Source organism: Diceros bicornis, chromosome 6, assembly GCF_020826845.1.
Source record: "Diceros bicornis minor isolate mBicDic1 chromosome 6, mDicBic1.mat.cur, whole genome shotgun sequence".
Taxonomy (NCBI): Eukaryota; Metazoa; Chordata; class Mammalia; order Perissodactyla; family Rhinocerotidae; genus Diceros; species Diceros bicornis.
The window spans coordinates 53,092,004-53,115,422 of record NC_080745.1 but is presented as its reverse complement, the minus strand read 5'-3'; the positions used below and the strand labels follow the sequence as shown (position 1 = coordinate 53,115,422).

The following is a 23,419-nucleotide window of genomic DNA, read 5'->3' as shown; positions in this document are numbered from 1 at the left end:
TCCTTTCCTCCCTGTCTGTCTCTCTCCTCTCTACTCTTTCTCCTCCTCTTGTTCTCCTTCCTCTTCTCCCCCTTGCCCCCCTCCATCTTTCTCTCCCTCTCCACTTCCAATTTATTTGTTACCACTTCCAATTTACTTGTTAAAGAAGCTGGGTCATTTGTCTAACAGAGTCTCTCACAGTCTGGATTTTCCTTTTCCCTGCATTGTCCTCTAACATATTCAGTGGTCTTTTGCATTTCCTATAAACAGACACTTGGCTCTAGAGGCTGATCCAATTTGGGTTGAATTTTTTGGTAAGATACTGGAGAGGTGAGGTTGTGTACCTCATTCAGAGGCTTTCGATATCTGGTTGTCTCTTTTGGTGACATAAGCAGCCAGCCATTGATGATCATTGCTGAGATTAGGAGTTTCCATTTCATTAGGAGTTCACAAATCATTTAGATTCTAAGTCTGTCATTCCTCCTTCATTTATTAGCTGGAATACTTTGATAGTGAGAAACTGTCCCTTATCAATGACTTGGCTTTCCCAAGATACTTTTATTTTTATTTATTTATTTCTGTATTTTTATAATTTTATTTATTTATTTTTCCCCCAAAGCCCCAGTAGATAGTTGTATGTCATAGTTGCACATCCTTCTAGTTGCTGCATGTGGGATGCGGCCTCAGCAGGGCCGGAGAAGCGGTGCGTAGGTGCGCGCCCGGTATCCGAACCCAGGCCACCAGCAGCGGAGCGCGCGCACTTAACCGCTAAGCCACGGGACCGGCCCCCCAAGATAGTTTTATACAGGACAAGCAGAGTACGTTCTCGATTTCTTGGTCTTCCTGCCCTTTTTTTTTCTTACAGTTTTCGGAAAAAGAAATTAGTTTCCTAGCATCTTTTAAAGGTAATTAATGAGGTTTTTTTTAAGTACTATTATGGCATCATGGATTTAAGCACATTTGATTTGCTTCAATCTATTGCAGTTATTTTTTATTGACGCTCAAATTGACCCATTTTTGACTAGTGGGAACCTCTAGTTCTTTCTGACACAATTCTAATCATCTTGATGACTTCTTTGATTTCTGGTGTGAAAAAATGTTGTAGGTTTAGTTCATGTACTTCCCGCTCCAGGCCCAGAACCAGTTATTTCTTTAAGAATCCCTCATTCCTTTTAGCAAGAAATGGTGTTTCAAGACTACAATCTGGGTGCTATATATTTTTTAAAGTAATTTAATCTTTAATTATTCCAAGAATTAAAGAATGAATAAGGATGTGTACATTAGCATGGAGTGTATGAAATTAGCATCAAGCCTTTTAAGACCCCTACTCTGTCAGCATAACTAAAATATTAAGAGAATTTTTGGTGCTAATGATTATCAGTTAATGGTTTGGGAATTGGGATTTTGGGAGAAATATTCTTTTGGCTTGAACACAGTTTATGTGTTTCCCACCAGCTGCCTTTACCTCATTCGTGCTGGGTAGTTTTTCTCTCTGTGATAGGATGTTAAGAGACACAGGACATGGCTTTGTTTCATCATCTGCTAATGAGGACTGAACACACAGACTTGCATATCCCCAGAGGCTGCCATGCCAGGGCCCAGGTCAAGGTGATGTGGACAGTAAGAGTTTGGTGAAAGGCAAGAGGTCTTGTCTAGGAATCTGGAGACCTGGGCTCACATCCTGTAATAACTATTCCTTAATCATGCACACTTTTAACCATCCTTTCCTGTTTTGGAAGCCATTTAATCTTTCTACATCTGTTTCCTCATCTGTAAAATGGGTAGAATATGTATGCATGAGTGAGCATCCTGGGGGGGAGAGTAGAGAAGGACAGTCATCCTAATCCTAGCTAACAGGATTTATTTGAGGGTCATTTAGAAATAAAATATATGTGCAAGTAAAATATTTGCAATGATTACATCTTCCCCTCACTGCAAGGTAGTCTTATTCTTTGCTATGGGAGCCAGCTGTTTTGATGGGCCCCACAAGTCCCTTTGGCTGAAGGTCTTTCCCCCACTAGCTCTGCCACAGTGCTTGGAACTCCTTGATTGTCACCTCCTTAAAATTCAGGTTTGGGCCTTCAAGTGTTGTCTGGGAGAAACGATACATTATGCCGTTATCATCTGCTAAAACCTTGGGTAAATTGATCTTATCTGACTAGACTGTGGGTCACCTAGCAGGTCTCATGGAGAATGAACATGGCATGGCTCCTTTTTATGGAGAGAAAGATGGCTGGAGAAGTCTGGAAGAGACCACAAGGGCAGTTTAAAGGTCCTCCTACTGTGAGAAAGAGTGGGAGAAGGAAATCCAATTGCAGGTCACCAGCGAGTGTCTGTGGTTTTTACTTACCCTGATTTTATTTTGGAGAACGACCCTCTGTCTTCGGGTATGGTCTTGTTGAGACTTCTATTTAAGTATCTCCTCAAGGGAAGGGATAAGTCTATGATCTGAGCGATGCCAGTCAGATGCTGTCCTTCAGGAATTGAATCCTGAGTGGAGAAACATAAAGACCTGAAATAGTTGGAGAGCATCCATCTTAATGGAAATGCCCTAGAGAGACTGTTCAATAGCTCTGCCACCTAGATCCGCAGAGCTGCCCTGCCTGATCTCTAGCCTTCCTGAGCTGTGTCTTCAACTTCTTTTGCTGCCTCCTAGCGAATTTACTTCTCTCTCTTTTTCCGTTTCCTCATGTTAGTTAGATTTGGTCTCCATTGCTTGATACCAAGAATTCTAACATAAATGGACAAAGAAAAAAACTTGTTTAATACAATAATTTAACCTATTTCCCTCTGTAGTAGCAGAGAGGTAGCTAAGATATGTTACTAAGTGCCCTATTTGAAGGCATTTATATCTCTAATATTTCCATTGGAACTTTGGGGGCTGGTCTCTCCTAAAACTCTGTGGGGAATTAAGTGGCCTAGGTGGTCTTCTTCAAACTGCTTCCTGGACAGGTTGGATTTACTAAGAAAAAAGGAGGGATTTGGTCTATTTCTTGCTCTCTTTGTCTCTTGTTTAACTTCATGCTATTATATAGTATACATTCTCCATGAGGAGGTATAAAACATTTTACTTTCCTCATTACAAAGTGCTACATGGCTATTATAGAAAATACCAAGAGTCAAAGAGATGAGAACAAAACCTACCCATAATCTTACCACCAAATAATTACTTCTTAACATTTTGCTATACTTTCTTACAGTCTTTATGACCACACATATATAAATAATGTATATTTTATAAAAATGGGATCAAAAAGTTTTATAAACTGAAATAACTTAATATTTAATAATTTTTTCATGTCATTAAATTATCCTCTTCAATATAATTTTTAATGGTTGCATAGCTTTCTTGCCCTGTTATATATTCATTACTCATATTCTTAGTTCATCTAAAACATTGCATTCTTGTTATACATGAGAATCTGAAAATTAAAGTCACTTTTTGTTCTGAAATTGGTGTAAATAGTGCCCACTGGGACCATAGCCCACACTAATCTGCAGCATACATTATCACTCCCTGGTGATCGCTGGTTGAGTGACCAGTGGTAAACAATGCAGTATTGTTTTTTTGTGACCCAGGCTGTAGACATTGCATGAACTTGTCATGCTGGGAGAGTTGTGTAAGGGCTGAAATGACCTTCAGCCCAATTGGCCTTCGGTGACTTCTACTTCAGTATCAGGCCATCCTAGGAGAGGCTTTGCACATAAGCCTTTTGTTATCAATATACTTGAATCTCATCCTTGTACCAAGCCCACAAAGGTATGCTAATAAGAACTCTAACTTTCCTGGACTTGACTGTGAACATCTTTCCTTAGTAGGTTTCAGAAAGTGCCGAGAAGTTTTAGCCAAGTAACGTGCAAGGGGGAAGGAAACAAGATTCTGGACCATCATTTGCTTTATTGGAATGCAGTTCTTTTGAGTGGTCGAATCAGGTAAGAAGGCCGGTATTTTCTTAGAAGGAGGGAGGAATCTTGAATCATCTCATTGTCTCCAAGTTCTTGATGAAACCCTAAAGCTTCACCTCATTTTCTTAGCTTTAGAAACCCATTTTGCTAAGTAATTACTTTTTACGGTCACAATCTTGAAAAACAGGTTTCTCAGTGTGGTAAAAATGTGGCAAGTGACTTGCTAACGTGTCATTAGAGCCTCATCCTTGAGTTTGCAGGATTATGCAAGATTAAGTGGGAACCATTAGGAAATGTAGAATCCTTTAAATTGTAATCATTGGCTCATCTCTCCAAGGTGCATTTGCCTTCTGAAGGCGGAGAAGGCATTTACTTTCATGTTTGAATTCAGATTTTAATCATCAGTGAGAAATAAATGGTGCTAACTGGTTCAAAAAGAATAATAATATATTGGCAGTGATTCTGGCAACTAAACAGAGTGGTGAAACACATGAGGTCCATCACTGAAATCTGAGTGAGAGATGGAAACTAATGTTAATTAAGTACCATTGTTGACTTGTGTAAAAGGCTGGTGGTGGTAATCAGATCAGCAGAACAAAACTAACAACAACAAAAATTATGATTTCATGCCATGTCTGTTTGTTACATAGGCTCCTACCATGTGGTGGGTCACATTTACACATGCAATCTACTTGTAGATACTCCGGGGTTAGGAGGGCCACCTGTCGCTCATCATTTTTCAATTGCCTTCTTTGTGCAGAAGCTATCTCAGCTAGTAGGAAGCCTCATAGAAACCAAAGCTTTGAGCAAGAACTAGGTGTACTGGGTTTGAAGTTTGCTACTGAAATAGCAGCAAATGACTAGCACACTTCTTTGGATCATCAAAGTTTCAGAGGCATATCTTAGATGTGCTTCCTGACTCCTCAGGGCTGACAGTGAAAGTTGGGACCAAGATACAGAACTAATTCATTTTCCCTTAAATTTGAAGTTGTCCCTGCTAGTGGTGGTGGCCATCATGCTGGTGATAAATAGATGAGGAAAGCCTGTTAATAACCAGGAAATCTGAGAAGACATTCCTGTCTCTTTCTCCACTCTCAGTTCAGCCCTCCATCTGTAGTGTTTGCTGTTAAACTGATTTAACCTCTAGTCCAAGGATTGCAAAATAAAATGACTGCAGAGACCAGATAGTAACTTAGATGGATAAGGTCCACTGGGAAGGGAATATGGCATGTTGGAGAAAGCATGCCCCATCTAAAGGAAACAGCAGCTACTAAGTTTTATGAAACTCTTGGCATGTGGGAATGCTGGCTCAGTGTTGCCATATTTTATGAAATATTTTGAAAGAAAATTTGAAGTTTCAGATTTGTAACTGTGGGCTCTGTTTACAGATAAATTTTGTAAGCTCTATCTTTTGTCAACTAAGTCAAATTGAAACAAAAAATTGTCTGGGCCATGCTAAACACATCTGTTTGTTGCCAATTTACTACTCTTACGGGTAGCAGCATCTTAGCCACATAATGCCCATTTTGAGGGCAAGTCTTGGGACTCCTAGCTCATCTCACTTCTCAGGCTTTCTAAAGCACAGGTTAAGAAAATGGGCTCTGAAGTTCCTACCTGTGATTCCAATAATCCTTTAATGCTAGCCTCATATAAACTCCCTTTAAGGAAAATGAGGAGCACAGTATCTTTGCTATTTTGGAATCTAATCATAAATGCTAACATTTTGAGCACTTGTTATATTCCACGGAACAAACAAATTATTACTTGTGTCATCTTCTTTTTATGGGAACTCTATGAGATAGGTACTAAAATTATTATCATCATCATATCTCTATTTTACAGATGGGGAAACTGAAGTTCGTTGTCAGGGAAGATTTCCCCAAGATTAGTTACAGTCAGTGGCAGAAATGCGGTTTGAATTCTGGAGTCAGACTTCGGAATCCAACTTTGAACCACTGTATTATATTTCCTCCTGCTACATTATATGGATTTTTAGCTTCTATAGTCCTTCTGGTGATGATGAATTCTCCTAAAATATCTTAAAGAATCTGTAAGGACATTTTCTGCTTTTGTGGAAAGCAGGGGCGTTATCTTTATCCTCATCCTTTGATACAGGGCTTACAAAATGTGTAGGATCCTTCTGATCACTGAAGATGGAGATTTTACTAATGCTTGGCTTGAAACCAGAGATGCCAACCCCCTTTTCCATGCCATTTTCTCATCAGGTGGTAATTGGAACTTAGAACATGAAGCTTAAATGCCAAAGGTATGGGTTTTACCTTCATGTGAACAAGATAATTTTACTTAGTCCATGACCACAGAGTACAGCCTTAACCCCAGACAGCCTTCTCACAAGTGCAAGCAGTGTGGGGGCATCACTCATCCTCATTGTCAGAAGTGCTCCAACATAGACCCATGTACAGAGAGCATCATTGCCATAAATGAAAGCAGTAATGATGGAGCCAGGGAATGCAAATAGACTTTAGCTTAGTTGCTAATGCCAAATGATGGGTCATGGCTTCCAGGATGAGCACAGCGCTGAGAAGGATTTGGAAACTGCATCTAAGCTTATCAAAGACTGCAGTAATTGATTGTTCTTGTCTGCCATGGGCTTGGAATATGGAACTAGTGGCAAGTGTGTTCTGTACTTGCCATGTCTGATATAGTCTATTCATATGAAAAAGCTAAGACATCTTAACTGTGGGCAGCTCAAAGCATATGAATTTCAATTTGTGCTTCTGTTTTTTTCTGCCTCTTTCATATTTCTTCTTCCATCTCTGCTTTTCCTCAAGAGAAATGGCCAAACGCACCTTCTCCATGTTAGAGACATTCCTGATTTTCCTCCTTGTGATGATGACTGCGATCACAGTGGCCCTTCTCAGCCTCTTGTTTATCACCAGTGGGACCATTGAAAATAACAAAGGCAAGTGTCATGAGCTTTCTTGGATGCTATTCCTAGGCCTGCAGGAAATTTTTTGAGTATGGGGGACACCAAGGTAAGAAACAGCATCTGCTGATAACAGGACAGTTCAATGTATACTTAAGCAGCGTGGGGTGGCCATCTAACCTTTACATAAATTACCCTTTCTGCATGGATAGCAATTTTTATCAAGCTTACCTTTGTCCCAAATGGCTAGTTGACAGGCTTTCTGACATGCATTTATTTGTCTTTCATTTTCCCACTGATCTAAGCACAGTTCACTCTTCTTCAAGGCCCATTAATGTGAGGTTTCCTGCTAAGCCTCTTCTCTTTCTCTTTGTCTCCTTTTTGGCATCATCTTTTCCTGGGGTTACTGAATGTCAATTAGTCTGTGAAAAGCTTTAGAGAAGGAGGTCTCGAACTCAAATCTTTCCGGGGGCCAATCAATTTCTGTAAAGAAGGTGGACTGGGGAGGTGGACCAGAATGGGGGCAGATGCGATTCTGGTGAAAGAGGTCCACAGCCCCTTCTGAGTGCCAGCTGTTTGTTGTCATGACATCACATGGACTCAGATCTCCTGAGTTTTCAAGAGAAGCTAGAAATTGGGGTTTTTAGACATATCTTGATGTTTTTTTTTTAATGTTGGAGATGAATTTAGTTTTTGGAGACTATCTTTACAGGCTATATTTACAGGCAATATTGGGCCCATGGGTCTTTGATGGAGCCTCTACTTTGGCATTAGGTTATATACTTACTAAATGAAGTAGAGAACACAGTGGGGATTGAATGCGTTGACCAAAGTAAAGGGAGGGCTGACCTCAGACCAAATGAAGAAGGAGACAGCATTCTTCACCTCAGCTTTCTCTTTTGTGGCCTTTTCACTTTTCTAGTGTATTCTCTGCCATGTCCCTGTGCTTTGAATTCTCTACAAACACAGAGGAACAGAGATCCTCTGTGCCAGCAGTGGGCAGAGCAGGGTCTTGGACTGTTAGAAATGAAAGAATCCATAAGAATTATTTAGTTTTAGCTCTTCAAGTTTTAGCTCTTCAAATTAGAAAAGGTGCAGGCTGAGACTCAGGGAGGTTATCAGTAATTACAGTCACTATTCTCATAGTAGAAGTTGCTGTTTATTGGAGGGTTCCTTTGTGTCAAGCACCATAGTCAGGAGTCTACATAATTTTCTCATTTAATTCTCATAAAACTTCTATAAAGGCAGGTGCTAGTCTTAGTATCATTTTACAGATGTGGAAACTAAGACTGAGATCGCAAAAACTTGCCCTTGGCTATGTGACTAGGTTTGGCGTTGGTTGGCACCACATTCCTACGTTGCTATCAGTGAAGACGTAGCAAAGGTGCCTGCTTCCTTCCTTGGAATACTTGATGTCTTGTAGAAAGCGTGGGCTTGGGGATGAGAAGACGTGTATTCCACCTCCATCTAGAAAGCGGTTGAAAGAACGTGCGGTTCTGGGTTAGAGGATCTGGTTTGGGCATGTGATTCATCATATGCTCTCCATGAAATCTTGGTTAAGTCACTTCTCTGGGTTTTAGTTTTCTCATGTGTAAAGCTGAGGAGATTGGACTACATGATCTCTAAGTTTTTTTGAGCTCCAGAATTCTAGAATCCCAGAAGGAGTTAGCTGTTAATTTATTGCCTAAGCGCTTTCTGACCACTAGTGCCTAGTGACACTGACATTTACTGCTTTGGCCACCCCTGATTGTTGTCTGGGGTGGAAACAAACAAACAAATAAAATGTATATGTAAGATGTCTAAATAATAAAACCAAAGCTATAAGACAGCCATCGCTCTAAATTTTTAATATGCATTAATATGTTTATTGTTCAAAACAACCCTAGGAAGTAGGGTATTATTATTATCTCCTTTTCATAGATGAAAAAATTGGGGTGAAATAGGCTAAGTAATTTGTTCATCTAGTAAGTGGTAGAGCCAATTTTCAAACCCAGGCTGTTTGTTTCCGGCACCTGCCCTCTTAGTCTATGCCATTCTGCATCCCTTGATATTTGTGTGTGTGTGTGATATGCACACTAATATAGAATGTATGTGTGTACATACACATACATATATGGTAGCATGAGAATCATTAAAATAAGGTGGAACTACGTCAACAAGTGTACAATGATCCAAGTTGCATTAAGAATAAAAGTCTATGGGGGCCGGCCCGGTGGCGCAAGCGGTTAAGTGCGCGCGCTCCGCTGCGGCGGCCCGGGGTTCGCTGGTTCTGATCCCGGGCGCGCACCGACGCACTGCTTGGTAAGCCATGCTGTGGCGGCGTCCCATATAAAGTGGAGGAAGATAGGCACCGATGTTAGCCCAGGGCCGTCTTTCTCAGCAAAAAAAGAGGAGGATTGGCGGATGTTAGCTCAGGGCTGATCTCCTCACAAAAAAAAAAAAAAAAAAAGTCTATGAAAGGTTGAGGAAGATCAGAGGAGGGTATAGACAGTTAGGTGTGGCATCCTGGAGATGAGGGGTTGAGCTGAATCTGAGTGTGATGGAAATGTACTCTGAAGGGGGTAGTGGAGACTGGTTGGTGGAGCAGGAAGGAGTGAGGGCTCTGGATGCAGAGAATGGTAGAAACAAATCCCCAGAGGCTGGATTTAGTAGGTTGTGTGCCAGGAATTTGTCACCTGATTCATTTGGCTGAAACAGAAGTGCAGGGTGAGTGAATAAAGGGTGATGAGTTTGAGAAAGAATGGCTTGTGATGAGAAGCTGAAGGACAATTGATGGAGGCCTTGATTGTTCAGCTGAAACATCTCCAGCCCAAGAAAATGATCTTAGGATTATGTTATAAAACACGTTCCTGAGATGTTTTTCACCTTATGTCATATATAAGAGACTATACAATGATTTTTCCTTAGACACCTGAACCTATGGGTTCTAACTGATGCTGATAAATATGTGGGCTGAAACGTTGTTTCTTAAATATCTTATTCCATTTTTAGATTCAGGTTATTCGACCACCCAGAGCCGTCAGGCCACCCAGGGCCCTCTGGCCACACAAGGCTCCACAGCCGCTCAAGGCTCCACACTGACCCAGGGCCCCACAGCCACCCAGGTGTCTCCAGGGACTAGCACCCCAGAGCCACCTCTATTTCAGAACTTCAGTGGCTACAATATCGGTGTTGGGCGAGCTGACTGCACAGGACAAGTAGCAGATATTACTTTGGTAAGTAAATCATGGGCTCCTCAAAGAGACTATGAAACAAGTAATTTTATTATTTTGCATCCTAAATTTCTTATTTATTACATCATCTTCTCCCTTTTCTATTGACTTCACTGTTGTCTAACACTATGAGTATTGTACTGTAAGGAAGATGGGAGATTTTATTCAACCACAACTTCCTTGTAAAGACAACTGGCCATCTTTATGAAGTGGCAGGGCTGGCAAACTAATACCACAGGGGATGAGCAGGTACTGTGAATGACTGAGGCAGGCCAGTGTAAGATGATAGATATCTAGTGAATCCTCATTTTGGGGTCAGCAGGAAGTGGCAGGGACTATGGTGCAACTAGAAAGTGCATGGCTCTAGCTGACTGTTGCCATGTAAGAATGCTGACTCAGGGCTGCCGTATCTTACAGTTGTTTTTTTTTGTTTTTCAAGAGAAGCCAGAAAGTCTATGGATTGAAGATCTGAGGATTTCAATCTCTCAGTTGGAAAATATAGGCAACTCTAGTTGGTTAAAAACTGGAAACCTAGTATGGACAAACACTGTGTCAGCCAAGTAAAAAACGTCTATAGGTGAGGTGTGGCCTACTGGCTGCTAGCATGCAACTTCTTGGCTGTGATGTTGGAAATATCCATTTATATCAACCCTACCCTAGAATACCAGAGCATGAAGCTGTCTGATGGAATCTTCTCCCTCCTTCCAAATAACCTTTAGATTCTAGGAATTCTTCCCTCCTGTCTGTTCTGAAAAGTGACTCTGGAATGTGAACCCTAAATGAACACTCACATGAGGGATAAAGCAAGCAGTGGATGTAGCATTCTGAAGACCTGGGTATACCTTTAAGGGTGGGTTTTACGACATAGTGAGAGAAGGAGTTTGGGATAGGTGTATTTGGTCTGACTTGGCTTAGGGAGAGACAATGTGGTAAAAGCCAGGGTGATGCACCCTCAGTAAAGATTACTTAATCATAAAGAAACCATTTCCTTCAGGAAAAAATAACACAAATAACCAAAGGGAGGGAGCCTTCAGTCTTCAGGATGTTCCTGGGCCATGAGGGATGGTGGTAGGGGAACTATTTCCTTCTGTAGTGCCTTAAACAGGAAGGAGAAAAGGTTCTGTTTCAAAGAACAGAAGAGCCCTGAAAGGTCTCCAGTGTGGTAATCGAATTCCCGAGCCACCCCAGCTTTTTCCTCGCCCATAGACCGGTGAATAGCTTCTGTTAAGCCCATCACTACTTGGCCTTTACATTTTTCTACATGGAATAATAAAACCTCTTTTGTGATATTGGCTTAATTCTTGAAAACATATATATTATCTCACTTGGAGCCACAGTGTCATGTGCATTGTTTTTTGTCTTTCCTAAGTAGTCTATTCTTGTATGGTTGTTCCTGGTTTCTGGTAGCAGAGGAGTGAGACAGAGTGGTTCTGATTCTGCTTTCCTCTTTAGATGGGCTACGGCAAAACTGGTCAGCATGCACGGGGCATCCTCACAAGGTTGTACAGTCGTGCTTTCATCGTGGCAGAACCTGACGGGTCAAATCGAATGGTGTTTGTCAGTATTGACATAGGCATGGTATCCCAACGACTCAGGCTTGAGGTAAGTGATTCAAATGAGAAAGAAATGACATATTTTAAAAGAAAGTCTGTGAGTGAATGTGACAGTAACTAAGCCCTCCTGGTTTCTCATCCAGTAAGTTTCTACTACCCTCAACATTATAAGCTCTTGACAATCCAGCAGACAATTGGATGAGGAGAATGATCCTCGTTTTTCCATTCCAAGTCATTTTGGTCAAAATTTGCTTTCAACTCTGTTGATGGCCCATCATCATTATTAATGCTAATGTTTTTTGAAAGCTTATTATGTTCCAGGTGACCTTCATGTACATTCTTTCATTTACTCCTCCTTGTTAGAAGTCTGAGAGCACCGATCAATCACTAACCCTTCCCTCAAGTTTTTAGACAATTGAGAATATATGCAAGGAATCAGATGAGAATCAAAACACAACACTGAAATGAGGTTGACCATAAATTGCTGAAGCTGGGTTTTAAGCACACGGGGGTTTCATTATACTATTCTGATAATTTTGTGTTTGAATATTTCAATAATAAAATTTAAAAAGGATATGTCAGCTCTCTTCATTTTTAAACTGTATCGTAGAATATGGTAGGCCTTTCCATGATTTTCCCCAAATTTAGATCTTGTTACTCACCTATGGGGAAAGTTGAGGTTAGCAGAAAGCTGCATGGCGGGGATTGTTCCTGGGCTGCCTGAGACCTCTAAGGTACAGAGTGAGAGAAAAAGAGGGAGGGAGAGAGGGAGGGAAGGAAGAGGGAAGGAAGGAGACAGAAAGAGAAATAGAGTGAAAGACTCTATGTCTGTCTCTCTAAGCCAATTTCTAGGCCCTGACCCAGTTATATTTTCTGTATGGGATCAGGTCACAGAAAGAGAATGTGCTCCCTTAATGTCTGTTTGCATATTCATGAATGTGAGAAAGAGAAGAATCCGGAGCACCCAGAACCACGACCATTAAATGTCCATTATTCACTGTCATGTTCTATCAACGTCACCTATTAAACACCTTGCTCTTCCTGCTGTGCGAAGGGGCCAGGGAGAGGGGTGATGAAAGGCCTAAAAGCATTTCTCCAATGTCACTCCCTCTTGGGGAGTAGAATGGAATCCTCTCCCATCGATGGAAACATGAGAAGCAGGGGTTTAAGTGTTTTCCCCACTCCTATACTTAGAACAAAACTGTTGTTATCCCCATTTTATGGATAAGAAAAGTCTTAGAGAAGGTAAGTACCTTTCCCAAATTCACACAGTTAGCAAATGGAAAAGCTGGGTTCTGAACACATGTATGTCTGATCCCAGAGCCCACGTTCTTAAAAGTGTAGGAAGGATTTTAACTCTGCCTGGCAATTTCCCTTATATCATGGGAGGCTGGTGCAAAAGTCTTAAACAAATGGAGTCACAGTGAGACTACATGGTGGTAAGAGGTCAAATTAAATACTAATGAGATTTGGGGATGAATAGACATAAAAGCTAATACGTAATGTAGTCCCCCGATGAGTCAGGCACTGTTCTAAGAGCTTCATATATATTAATTAATCCTCCAAACAACTGTATGAGAAAGGTTCTATTATTATGTCATTTGACAGTTTGGGAGACCAAGTTGCAGATGATCAAGTAACTTGTTCAAGGTTACACAGCTAGGAACTGTCAGTGCTGGGATTCAAACATAGGCATCTTGATGCCACAGCCCACGTTCATTACCACTGCACTATACTGTTTTTCTCAGGAATCAAAGGTGATTCTGATTGGGAAATTGTAGGGTCATAAGCAGAAATAGGAGAGTCAAAAGGTAGAGTTTGGGGGTGCAGTGTGGAGGGGAGAGGGGTTTAATGTGTTGGGTTGTAGACTCCATCAAGTCAATAATGGGAACCATTTAACCATCTCTTTCTATTTTTATTTCCCCATGCAATCTGAAACCCAGTGGGAAGGCCTTTAATCGAACCCACTTAGTTATCCCAAGTTAACCCAAGGGAAAGTGTGAAAAATAAATGTGGCTAAACAAGTGCCATTAAGCTTATAACACCTAGTTTTAGACAAGTTCTCAGTCTCAGCATTAACATTGATGAAATTTCCAGCATGAAATGAAGATTAAGGAGAATCTCTGAGCAGTGAGGCAGGGCAAGAAAACAATGACTTTCTAACTCTTTCTATGTCATGTTCCCAAGAGTGTCAGTAATAGGAAATGGAATGGAAACAGAAGACAAAGAAGTGAGCCGTAGACGTTAATGTAACTTCTTTGCTTTATGTTAAAATACCCCTCCATTCATGAAGTAGAAAACATGCTATTTATATGGCTATTGTTATTAGGTGATTGGGTTTTTGACTTCTTTTTCTTTTCTTTTTCCCAGAAATCCCATGTGTCTGACTTCATATCAGAGATTTAGGATAAGATTTCTATGAGCTCTTTGTAATCTTTTTCTTTTGTTTTACAGTTCAAGATTCATAATTTCTATCTTTTTAAGAGCTTGATTCTTGAATAAATGTGAAGAAATACACTTAATTCTAAAATCCTGACATTATAGTTCTTTAGGAATAAAAACAGGGTAAGTTTAGGGGAGCTTTTGAGTCGACTGGCAATTCTTTTTTTTCACTACCTTCTTGTCTCAGTTAGAGAATGTTAAGAATATTAGCCTTTGACTTTAATTAAGCTTTCATGGTGTCCCTTCATTGATCTGTCCCTTACGGATATTTCTTCTTCATGAGTGTGGTAGTTACTGCGTGGAAGAATACATAAGAGTGATGAAGAGCTGGGGTTGGAGTTAGGATCAAACAGAAGGAACATGGAAACTTACTGGGATGGGGGGATGTGGGCTACTTGGTCAGAGGGATGTTAGTCTGGTTATATCATATTTCCTTTCCACATTTGCCTGGTATCACGGGATTGCTCATGTGGACATGGTAACATAGCAATCGATGTTTGGGGCACAGAGAGGTTAATGAGGCAAGGTGGTTTGGAAAATCTTCTTCCTGATTCAATGACCACATGACTAGAATGAGCGTGGTGGAGCTCTTCACCTAAAATAGAAGAGGTTAAATGGATGTCTTTATGTATGTTAAGTATATAGCATATAAGTCCCTGCTACTCCTGTATGTACCAATGGTGTGCTGGAAATGGCCTGCACCAGCTCATGAGAGTCAGTTGTTAAATATTCAGGAACTTTGTGAGCTGGTTGTTAAACTTTTGGTAGCTTGAAATTGACTATGGTGGGAGTATTTGCACCACAGAAATTGGCAAGCAGTACAAATGAGGGATTTCTTTTATTTTTTTCTTCAGAGAGACAGTTTATCAGCATACTGTGGCCTGTGCCATACTTAAGGTAGACAGCATTGCTAATCAAAAAAGGCACTCTTTTGATTTGGGTTCAGAATCCTTCTCAACACACTGCTCCTGGCAGCAACCACCAATAAATAGGACTGAGTGCATGAGATAAGCAGTATTTACTCTCTCTGCCATAAATGAGCTTGCGTCATTATCCCTGGTATTAGGTGATAGAATACTACATTGAAAAAGGTTACTTTGGGTTTGACACTTTTGCTGGATCATTTTAATGATTTTTGATGTAAAAAAGTCAAAATATCTTTCACAAAGAAGCCACAATAATATCAAACTTCAGATTGCGGCTGATTAAAGCATAATCTGAAATAATACTCAGGAACATCACCAATTTTCTCTCTGTTGTTTTCTTGATGTGTATGCACCATACAAAGACACTAATCATGGATTTGGATGTACATTGATTGATTAATTCAATGAACATTTACTGAGTCTCTTTGTATTAGTTATCTATTGCTGTACAACAAGTCATCTGGAAAACTCAGTGGCTTAAAGCAATAATAATCATGTGTTATTGCTCAGGATTTCTGTGGGTCAGGAATCCAAGAGTGGCTGGGTTAGGTGATCCTGACTTATGTTAGAACAGAAGTCACATATCATCACTTCTGTGTCATGAGGTTGAACTCAGATGTTGGCTGGGGCTGCAGTTGTTTGAAGGCTTGACTGAGGCTGAAGGATCTGTTTCTAAGGTTGCTCACCCGCATGGCTAGCAAGTTGGTGCTGACAAGTTGAGTCCTTTCCACATGGGCCTCTCCACAGAAATGCCAGGGTGTCCACAGTGGCTGGCTTCCCCCAGACCAATAAGTGTAGGGGTCTGTGTCAGCGAATATTGAGTTCTTTGTCGTGGGAAGTGAGGCAGTAAAGAGGTCTTTGCTCTCTGTTCACTGTGCCCAGGATGCTTTTCTTCTAGGTATTGCACAACTACCTTCTTCTCTTCATTTAAGCCTCTGATGAAAGATAACCTCTTTGGAAAGATTTTTCCTCACTAACACCCATCGCTCTCTTTTTCCTTACCCAGCAATAGTTTTCTTCACAGCATTTATCACTATATGATATAATATTACATATTTATTTGTTTGTTTATTATCTTTTTCTTCAGAGTAAAGACTTCTTCAGAGTAAGAATCTCATGTATTCCTAGTGCTTAGAACAGTGCCTGGATATTAATACTATGTGTTGAATGATGAATAGGTAAGAGTACCGTTTCTATAGAGAGACTGGGATCTGGATTCTGGCTTTGCTCTCTATTAGATCAGTGGGCAAATTACTTAATTTCTGTACACTTCAATGTTCTCAGCTAAAAGATAGGGTTAAAGATACCTTCCTCTTGGGGTTGTTATAAAGATTTTTAAATGACGTGGTGTATGTAATACCTAGCATTGTGCTTGCACATAGCAAGAATCTATAAAGTGTTAGCTCTTGCAATTGTTCTTACTATGATGATATACTCAGGCATAGAGTGAAGGGCCACTTGACAGATGTCGTTGATATGGATCAGTGATTGGACTCATCAGAGCCTTTTCTCATGCTATATTCCTATCTATGTTATCCCTCTTCTTAGTTCTGTTTTTTGTTGTTGTTGTTGTTCCTTTCTTGAAGGTCCTGAACAGACTTCGGATTAAATATGGCTCCCTGTACAGAAGAGACAATGTCATCCTGAGTGGCACTCACACACACTCGGGTCCAGCCGGATATTTCCAGTATACTCTATTTTTAATTGCCAGTGAAGGATACAGCAATCGAACTTTTGAGTACATGGTCACTGGTATCGTGAAGGTGAGCAAAGAGCCCCAGAGGCAGCTGTTCATTACCATTGTTTACCGTGTTTTAGGAGTGGTTTGGGGTGATATGAAGAGAGTCCCTAAGGGTCTTGGTCTGAGCACTGTCTTAGCACTTACCTCTCTTTCCTCTGCCTGACTCCCTTGTTGCTTCTGGTCCTGAGTTGTGGGCTGTTAGGCATGAGGTACTGATTGATTGGGAGAAGAGAGTTCTGTGGCAGTAAACCTCATGCAGTTGTCTAAACACACAGAAAACATTTTGTATGTAACCTTTATAAATTATAGGGCCCTACATGGTCTGTTTTCTGCACAAAGTCACACGAAATGGAACACATCAAGGAACCAAGAGTAATTACAAATAATTCCAATCTTTTCTTGTATTTCCCAAATAGCATAAGAAGGGATCCAATTTATAAACACACATCCTCATTTCTCTGCAGCAGCTATAGACTGACAAGATGCTCTGAACCGATAAGCTCAAATCTTCTTCCACTCCTGGTTTGAGTAGCTTTTACTCCTCTCTCCCTGTCTTCCAGCTTATTATTTTCTCACATAGGATCCTTGCTAATGTGTTCTTCATTCCTTTGCCTTTCAGGTTTAGTCTTTATCTACTTCTTCTTATAAAGTCAACCCCCAAATCTAGGGATTCAGCTGGCAAAGGCAGAAATGTCTTTACAACAATGTTTTTCAAACTATGAATGGCTTTCTGAAATCAACTTAATGGGTTGCAATGAGCATTTAAAAAAAGAACTAAAATAGAATGGATTGGAAATTATCAGAGTATGTAACACATGATAAGGATATAGTTTGTTTTGTGAACTTTTGTTTTAGGATACATACGTTGATGTGCATTAAGTTATGATGGAAAATGTATTGCTTGCTGTGGTTCTTAGTCAAAAAAGTTTGAAAAATTCTGCCTTAGAGGGTGGAGGGATGGAGAGAGTAGGGAGGGTGGAATACCTACATGTTAACAAATCTCATCCAGAGTTGTAGGAGTCAAGTTGCCCATTCGTGTCATCTGAAATGGCAGATGTGCCTGACTCAGCAGTCCCAAGGACTCAGGTGCTGATAAGCACCGTGCTTCCCTATACAAAGCGCTTCCTCTGTCTCAGCCCTGAAGCCCATGTCTGTTTACCTCCAGAATGACTCCAGCCATGTGGTTCCCCAGCTTTTATCCCATAGTGGGGACAGATTGGAGACAAAGGAAATTGTCCACAGGGCTTGTCTATTTATATTGACTTAGTCCTATCTCCTTACCAGGATTTCTAAATTTACAGCTCTTTTTTTTTTTTCTTAACCTGCAGAGCATTGAGATAGCACACACAAATATGAAACCAGGCAAGATCTTTATCAACAAAGGAAATGTGGATGGTGCACAGATCAATCGAAGCCCTTATTCTTACCTTCAGAATCCTCAGTCAGAGAGAGCAAGGTGAGGGGGAAATTATCAAAATGAAATTCTGTATTTCCTTTAGGAAACAGCAACAAAATCTAAGAACAGAGTAGTTACTGATGAATATGGTGGGATTCTAAAGAGTATTAAAGCTAAAATTAATTTAAAAACATGTTTATAATCTAAGATGAGCAGAAATAAACAATGAGGGTAGAAACACACACCAACCTGTGCACGAATCTTCCCACTTTTCTGGCCGTGGGAGTCCGTGAGAATGTTTGGAAGACTCTGGGCCTTGGAATCAGGCACAACTGATTGAGTCTCATCTTAGCTTTATCACTTCCCCATTGTGTAACCTTTAGTGATTTACTTATCTTAATTTATTGGCTCTCAGCTTCTTCATCTGTGAAATGGAGATAAAAATGTGCGTTACACCTATTTGTTAAATTAATGAATAGCTTTCTTTATTACGTTGTTCAGAAGAAATTATCTTAGTCCAGGAGAATGTGGCAAGAGAGAGGAGATAAAAGAAATAAAGAAACTGGAATGAAGAACAAGAAATAAAACTAGCATAATTGAATGGAACTACTAAGGAAGATGATGATGATGATTTTTTTAAGTGATGAGCCAGTTTGCAACAGAAGAGAAGTACTTGGCTGCTATGGCAGAGTAAAATAATATCTCCATTGCAACTTGACCACTTGACATTTTACAATTGTCTGCATATTTTTCAATAGATGTCAAAGGAGATGATTTTTAGAAAATATATTCTGATTTCCCTTGAAAGGACATAAAAAAACACTTTTAAGTTGCAGGTCATGAATGTTTTTGATCTTGCATGTTCCCTGCTATTTTTAAGAAATTCCATTAAAATTTGATAGGAGTGGAAATTTCAAAGACAAATACTTTTTGTAAGAAATACATATATAGTGTTGCTTATATTACATAAAAAATGTATATTTCGTTTCTAGCTGAGGCATGAGGTCCTGGATGCAGTTCATAGGAGTACAGCATGTCAGGAAGTCTCACGGAGAGGTGTTCTTGTATCAATTTCTACTGTTTGTTATACACAAGGGCCAGGCTTTAACATAGAACTGACTAAGTTTCTTTGTTTTGTTGACTAGGTATTCTTCAAATACAGACAAGGAAATGATAATCTTAAAAATGGTAGATTTGAATGGAGACGACCTGGGTCATATCAGGTATTCTATTCACTTTTTTTTTATTCTGTCTTAACTTTCCTTAATTATAGGGGTAAGAAAAGAGACTAGAATAGTGGCAGCAGAGGCTGAGAATAAGTTGAATGTTTGAGACCGGACTTGGGAGTCAGATAAGACACATCTGATCCAGCCATGGGTTCTGGGGCAAGGTTCTTAGCTTCCCAGGGCGTAGTTCCTCACCTGTAAAACAGGACTAATAAAAAGATTATGTAAATGAGGGATCTGGGTCAAGAAGTTTAGCACAGCATCTGGCATATGATACAAAGACTCAGTGTTAGTGCTTATTACTATATCAAGATCTCATATGTGGAACTTCTATGATGGTGGACAATTATCTCTTGGTTAAGTGAGAAAACAATCTGACCAACCAGGCAGATGATTATGGGTTTGAGATTATTTACTTGTGTTTTTCTACAAGGGTTAAGTCTAATGCAGGACAATGTCAATTAGTGATGAAAGCAGAACCGAGACCACCTAAAGGAAGCAGATAAGGTAAGATTACAGCTTGGCACAGGTTTTAGTATCTTTTTATATATAAGAAAACATGTGTATCTTGTTTTCTTCAAGAAGAAGGCATTTATATTCACATGTGATTTTGGTCGTTGCAATTGCACTGACTCAGGAATTGACTGGGTAGGTGACAGTGCCAGATGCCTTGACATGTGGACTCAAACCTATGTGTTTATGGAGTTGGTAAACTCATCTAGGCATTTTCAGTGCCTCGCTTCAAATGACACACAAAGCTCTAAGGAAGTGTATGATGGCGCTTGGGTGCGAGAGTCAAATGGGTTGGGTTTACTCTGGGCTCTCATCTTTGTTAGCTATGTGACTTTGGCCAAGTTACGTAACTGCTCTGTCTCAGTTTTCTTATCTCTAAAATTGAGGGATAAAATGAGTCCTTAAAATGTTGATAATAAGTGTTAGTAAAGGTGGTGAGATTTTGCCGGGTAGAATTATGAAATATCTACATGAAAGGGTCTATGTGAGTAAAATTAACAATAATGAGAGGTGAAGAAAAACAGTAAAGACTGTGACCCACAGTTCAGATACCAGTGTTGGCCCCATAACTGTGTGGAGAACAGCATGGTGGTGAGAAGTTCAGGTTTAGGGTTTAGGTTTTAGGTGTAGGTTTTAAGACTTGGGCTCAAATCTCAGCCCTGCCATTTACTAACCCTGTGGCCTGGAGGAAGTAACTTATCTACTTACATCTCAACTAGGCTATTTGAAAATGGGAATAATAATACCTCATAGGGTTGTTTGAAGATTAAATGGGATAAAGTACGTAAAGCTCTGGTTCTGTGCCTGGCATTGGAAAGAGTTTAATAATTTCAGCTAAAAGGTAAGAAGTAGAATAATATTCTACCTCTTCTAAAAACTCTGTTATTGGCATATCAGAGTGCTTGAAATTCTTAGCATTGGAGCTAATTCTTTGGGTTTAAAGTGAGGTCACTGGAAACTCCCTGATAAACTTTATTACATGGGTTGACATCATAGGACTCATTCTTTCATTATAGTAAATTCATCTACTGGTTAGTTGCCACCTAGCATTTAACTCAATGGACTTCCTAAATGTCAGGCATGCAACTGTGTGCTTGGAGAATACTATGTTGAATAAGGCATGGTCTCTATCTTCAAGGGTCTTACAGGCTAGCGAGGTGATTGGGGTAGGAGACAGAGACAGACAGACAGTAATCAGAACACAAATCAGATGGCCATCAGTGCTATAACCTGAGCATAAATAAGTGCTGTGGGAATTTGGAGTGCTACTTGGGAGCATTGTGGAAGGTTTCAAAGAGAAAATGTTTGGACTGGACCTGGAAGAGCTTTCATGGAGTCATGAAAAAACAGTGAATGTGAGGCCAGAGAAAGGACTAGGTCAGGGAGTGGGTGATAGATGAATCTGGAAAGGTAAGCTAGCTCTAGATTGGAATTTGGTTAGGAGGCGGTCAGGAGAAGAGCATATATCTATGACTAGTTAGAGTATCCCAAATTTTTTGGGAGAAGAAAGTTGCTTTTCTCTTATAGTTTCTACTTAACTCTTGGCTGAATAGCTGAGACCATTCATGATTCCCTTTTATTAGTTTCTGAATCATTTAACAATGCCAACAGAAAACTCAAAAATGCTATCTTTTTGCCCAGATGTTCTTTGCTTCCTTGCATATAAGTATACAACACATCCAGAAGTCCCAGGGTCAACTGTCAAGGTTATAACAACACTTTTCCATCTGCTGTGCTTATTACCCTGCAATAACTTTCCATTGTTTCTGTAGCTGCCATATGTTATCCTTGATGTAATTGCTCCTGCAATTGCTTCTTGTTGCATAGTGATAATTGCTCTTGGAATACATTAAAAATGATCCAAAACATAAAATCAAATCTGGGCTGCTGAGTAACTCAGCTGTTGTTAAACAGCTGTGGGTGCCTGATGTTAAACAGAATGCCAAAGTAAGAGGAGTTTGGAAGCACAGAATCTCAGATTTGCAGCACGAAGATCATTTAGTTCAAACTTCAGCTAAGACCTGGAAAGGTGATCTGACCTGCCCAATGTCACAGCCAAGACTATTTTCTTCACACAGAAAACCATATTGAAGTTCATAATTTATCCTTCTTCCTTTCATTTTTATTTTCATTTCTTCATTCAATAAGTCCGCGCTAGACACCTACCGTGTGCCATGCAATCCTTCCCAGTCCTTGGAATGATGCATTTCCTGGCCTTGAAATCAGGAACCAAATACCTTGGAATCAAATATCTATGTCTGTGCTCCTTGAGCAAATACCTTAAACTCTCTGAGACTCAGTTTCCACATTTCTCAAATGTGGATGTAAGAACTTTTCTTCACACAGAGATTATTATTCCTGATTTGTTAAATATTGTGGAATACACATGTCATGAACTGAGCTAATACGGTAGATACACTGATGAGAAAAAATAGATGTAGTTGCTACCCTTATAGAACTTACAATCTACTGGTAGAGACAAAAGGTATTCAAACAGTCGTACAAATACATGCATAATTATAATTGAGTTAAGTGCTAAGAAAGGAAGGTATGTAGAGCTATCTTAAAGGGATTTGACCTGGTCAGGAAGACTGGGAAAGGCTCCCTGAGAAAGTGACAGTGGAGCTGAAAACTGAAGGAAGGTAGGAACTAACTCGCAAAATGCTGGATGGAAAAGAACTTTTAACACAGGCAGAGAAGCATGTGCAAAAGTCCTGTGGCCCATTTGAGGAACTGATAAAAGGTCTGTGTGGCTGGAATGCAGAAGACATTGGAGCAGGGTGTGGTGGGATAAAGTTAGAGGTAGTGATTAGATGCCATGATAAAGATTTTGATCTTTACACCAAGGGGAATGGAAAATCACTGAAGTGATTTTGCTGAGGTTGGGAGTTAGGGGCTCCTGAAGGATTAGGAGGAGTGATGACTTAAGGAATGAAATAGAATTGTGTGCATGAAACTATTCCATGACCATTAAGTCCTCTACAAATGTGAGGCCACCATTTGCTCCAATTGATCTATCTATGTAGGGAAAATATTTCTATCTTTTTGCCTGATATTACCTTATGCAGAAACAGCAAATTATTTTTCTCCAGATGTAGAGAACATGTTTGGAATGTTCTGAATTAAGATATAAGCTGTGTGGCATTTACAAAATTCCCTTGAGGAGACTCTGGAAGGCACCTCAAAGAATGAGTTTGTCATCCAGCAGAGAAGAACAAGTTGCGTCTTGAGAGATCCTGGTGTAGCAAGACACCATGTGTATGAAGAAACTGTGAAGGGAGAAAACAAAACAGAGGTTTCAATTGCTGCTATTCATTGGAGCTGTGAGAAAGTCTGAGCAGGTGTTTGAATGATTGCTCCATTGTCTTCTGTTTTATACATTGCAAATCCTTTTACTCTTACAGAAAGCGGTCATGTAAGGGGGCCCTTTAAAGGATCGTTTTAGAAAACAACAGGGACAGTGATTTTTCAACCTATCTGAATAATTTGTATACACACTTAGAAAAACCCAATTCATGAAATTCCACTAATTTATTTGAATGATATTGACTTACAGAACTCAGCCATGGAGTGTGTGTGTGTGTAAATCTTCTTTGCCATCTATGACTGTGACTTCTTGATTGTATGTCTGACTGTCT

At 40.0% G+C, this 23,419-nt stretch overlaps 1 protein-coding gene across 1 annotated transcript in view; it reads left to right on the top strand.

Annotated features, from left to right (window-relative positions):
• ASAH2 (N-acylsphingosine amidohydrolase 2) overlaps positions 1-23,419 on the top strand; it is a 213,628-nt gene that overhangs the window by 4,026 nt on the left and 186,183 nt on the right. The window contains exons 2-9 of the mRNA XM_058543442.1: positions 3,796-3,912; positions 6,001-6,151; positions 6,678-6,808; positions 9,764-9,987; positions 11,437-11,586; positions 16,492-16,668; positions 17,975-18,102; positions 19,188-19,265. Of these exons, the coding sequence (XP_058399425.1) occupies positions 6,132-6,151; positions 6,678-6,808; positions 9,764-9,987; positions 11,437-11,586; positions 16,492-16,668; positions 17,975-18,102; positions 19,188-19,265 (908 nt within the window). The 5' untranslated portion in view covers positions 3,796-3,912; positions 6,001-6,131. The remainder of the gene's footprint in view (positions 1-3,795; positions 3,913-6,000; positions 6,152-6,677; positions 6,809-9,763; positions 9,988-11,436; positions 11,587-16,491; positions 16,669-17,974; positions 18,103-19,187; positions 19,266-23,419) is intronic.